The following is a 4,109-nucleotide window of genomic DNA, read 5'->3' on the forward strand; positions in this document are numbered from 1 at the left end:
TATATTATTAATATAATAATTTAACATATTTTCAGATTATATATAAATAGGTATAAACAAAATGTAAATCACAACAATATATGTATAATAAAAATAGGTATATTGAATAAACTAATCTGATTATGTAAATTTGTGTATATACTCACATAATACTGTTAGAATTATTATTTATTGCATATATTATATTAAATTTCAAATATTATATAACTACTTTGTTTTGTATTCATTATGTATACATTCATTACATTTTATTAAAATATCTATCATTATTCTATAAAATATTCATAAAATTTTTGCTGATATTTTAATAATAATTCAGTTTTTATTATACAAATAAATCAAAATTTATTTAGTTGGTCATTAATTAGATCTTCTGTACATTAAAAAAATATATTCCAATTATGATAATGGATTATTTAAAATATAAATAGCAAAATTCACCATTCATTTTATGTATATTTTTCATATTATATGTAATAATATGTTACTTAAAAATTATTTAGATGTGTATATATTTTATTCCTTTACTATATATATAATTGCATTTATTCTTCAATTTAAATTCAAAAAATCTTTTCCATCATATAAATGACTTGTTATGAACAAAGTTCATATTTAAAATTTTAAGGTTTCTATTTTTAGATTACTAGTAATAATACATAATAATTGTTAATTATGCTTAATTATTGTTATATTATTAAAAACTCTATTCATCCCCTGAATTTTTGTGTATTATATGGAAATATTTAAAAACATATATTTCTTTTATTATTATGCATTTTCAAATAATTGTACTTTTTTTTATAATATAATAATTATTTGAAAATATATTAATCCTTTTTTATTTAGTTTTTTTTATTTTTTTTTTCTTAAAAATAATTCTTTTAATCTTATTGTGTCAATGAAAGAATGTTGAATTCTTTAATGATAATAATATACTCATCATCTGTATCCGCTAGAGGTATATGTTATTTTGTACTTATTATTAAACAAATAATTTTGTGTGAATTCTGACGAATCCATTATATTTATATGATGCTTATTTTTTTTATTTAAATTTCTTCTTAATTTCCCTACCTTTCGTTGTAAAATTGCACCATAACTTGTATACTGTTAAAAAAAAGTGATAAGATATTTTCATGAATAAGTGATGAATCTCATATAATATTTAAATATATTGATTAATTAAAATGATAATATAATATGCATATAAAAATGTGAATTCATTTTTAACCTTGTAAAAAATTAATGTCATTATTATTATTGCAAGAAAAGAAAAAAACACTCCTGAAGTTATCTTTGATAAGCCCCTTTCCTTGATGCCTTTCCTAGCATCTTGCTCGATTTCTGACATTTTCTGTTTTACCACGACTTCGCTTGCGTCTGAGATATTATCTGTTACTAAAGTTTCCTGTACAATAAATCTTTGGCTTTCCTCAAACAATTTCCGTTTCCTTTTTTCCTCATTTGTTATTATCTCCAAGTAGGTGAGTAAACTTACATCACTCTCGGGGCAATATCTCTTATAAATCCTCAGAATTTTATCAAGTTCTTTATAAAAATTTTCCTTAAGCATATATTCAGAATTTATTAAAAACCTTAAATAACCATCACAATCTTTCCTAATATATCTATGGCATCTTCCTTGAGTGCCTATACCGAATTCATATAAATATTTAGACAGTTTATCGAGGTTATTAAATATAGGTAATACATTACTATCCACATCATAAACATATTCACTACAAAAACTATCTTGACTTAAATAATTCTGTTTTATTAAGTAATCTACCAATTTACGAAAGCATGATTTAAAATCTTCACATAAAATTCCCTTTTGTACTAATTCTAGCTTTAACTTGAGAAAAAAATATTTACACCTTTCTTTAGTATAACTATCTCTTCCCCGTTTAAATATATAATGCAAAAAGCGACCAAGGTATGTGCAGTCAACAAGAAAATTTTTACATATATTACCTGTCGTGTCTTTACAGAAATTATTACATGCAGTTGTCACCCATGATAAATTATGATTCCTATAGTCATATATAGCAATTCTATATTCTTGCGCATAATTTGGAAACATTCCCGTAAAATAATCCTAAAAAAAGTGAAAAATAAGTAAACGAAAGTATAAAAAAATATCTTAAAGTATATTCTTCTTATTTAATTTGTGCATATAAATACACTCTAAAGTTATTCAATATAAGTTATATTTTTTAATATAAATTGAAATGTACCTCTGTTTTCAAACCAGTAACTTCACTCATTCTACATTATACACATGAACACAAAAAAAGGTGTTTTTTAATAATAAATTTATACATATTAAAAAACTTATAATATATATTACAATAATATTGTGTGTAGTAATTTCTCAATATTTTTTTTAAATTATTATTTTATTTTTCTTGTGTTCATCTATTAAACCTCTATAACACAACGATATTTGAAATATTTTTCATATAAACATATTATAAAAAGAATAAATTTATTTTATTCGAGTTATATGAAGGGACTTATGTGACAACTAATACTATTGAAATAATTTAATAGGTGAATCAGTAATATAATGAATACATTAGTACATATATGTAAATAATTCTGGCATACATTCATATAATTTATAAATGAATGCTAGCACACATTGTTTCACATTATTTAAGTACTATAAAAATAAAATTATAAATAGATATAGTAATAGTATGTATTTCATCTTGGTGCATAGTTCAATTTCTTAAGTTATATTTATAATTCCATGTGCTTAAGTGATAAGTGAGAATTATTTAGTAATTTTCTTTTATTTATGTATAAAATATGATTATCACATTAATGCAAAATTTTTATTTTAATATGTAAGAAATATTTTAAATCACAAATGTAATATTTATAATTGATATAATAGTATATGTAATTTATTATATAGCTATTCTTTTATCTAATTTAATACTATATATATAAGTGTATTCATAATATATCCATACAAAGAATAGTTATATACTATAATTCATATTGCAAAAATACTATGCTAATATAATTATAAATTTTTTTTTAATAATTACTATATTAGCTCATGATATATAAGCATATATCATCTGAAATTTATATTCTTTATCATTGAACGGACCAAATATTATGAAAGCATATTATAATAATAATAATAGTAATAAATGTATTGTTATTACATAACTTGTATATAATAAATATATATATTTTTCACGATAAAGAAAAGCTTTTATTTATTTTTATATACTGTTAATATATATATTTTTTTTATATACATTATATAAAATAAAATTATTTATTCTGCGTATGACATACATTATAATTCAAATGCAAAATATAATTATTCTTGCATTATATATTCTTCCTGGCAATAATCAATATGAACATAGGTTTTATAAATTCAATCATGCTCTGCGTTTATAATACAGAAAATATTACTTTATTAGCACCATTTTTTTAAATAAATTAAAATTTTAATAAAAATATTAAATGGCTTAGTCTACCTTAATAATAAATGTGTATATGTATTATTATTCAATATATAATAATTTTGTGTTGAAAATATTTAGTTTTTGTTAGTGTTAATTCATTTAATGTATAATCTATATTATTTTATCAAATTTAAAAAATTTCAAAGTAATTATTTGAGTACCATATAAATAAACAGTGATTTAGATAAATAATAAATATTATAACTTTTATATATGATCATTTTTTTTTTTAAAATATATGATTTAGAATAAAATATATATGCTTATAATTATTTCTTACATACAATGATAAATTGAGTAATTTATGTGCGCTTTATATAATTATTGTTCACGTAAATGGAGTAACATTTAAGGAAATTATTTTTTGTCAGATGTTATAATTTATATTATATTTAATTTCCAAAACATCCACTTAACATTAATTTAAACATATTCATAATGTTATAAAATTATTGTTGTATATTATATAAATAATTACATAATACAAGAGATTTTATATTTAGGATAATTAAAAATATCACAATAAATATGGTATAAACATAAAAATTTAAATAGAATATTTTTTCTTCTTTTCCTAAAATTAATGATCTATAAAAAAAATAATAAAAATTA

At 19.5% G+C, this 4,109-nt stretch overlaps 1 protein-coding gene across 1 annotated transcript; it reads right to left on the reverse strand.

Annotated features, from left to right (window-relative positions):
- Positions 1–942: 942 nt before the first annotated feature.
- Positions 943–2,270, reverse strand: PGO_002725 (variable surface protein; the record flags this gene model as incomplete). Its single annotated transcript, XM_028691177.1, has 3 exons — positions 943–1,110; positions 1,235–2,101; positions 2,241–2,270. 3 exons carry the CDS (start codon positions 2,268–2,270, stop codon positions 943–945), a joined length of 1,065 nt encoding a protein of 354 aa, XP_028546978.1.
- Positions 2,271–4,109: the final 1,839 nt, after the last annotated feature.

Source organism: Plasmodium gonderi, assembly GCF_002157705.1.
Source record: "Plasmodium gonderi DNA, contig: Pgo-contig_311, whole genome shotgun sequence".
In the NCBI taxonomy this organism is placed as follows: domain Eukaryota; phylum Apicomplexa; class Aconoidasida; order Haemosporida; family Plasmodiidae; genus Plasmodium; species Plasmodium gonderi.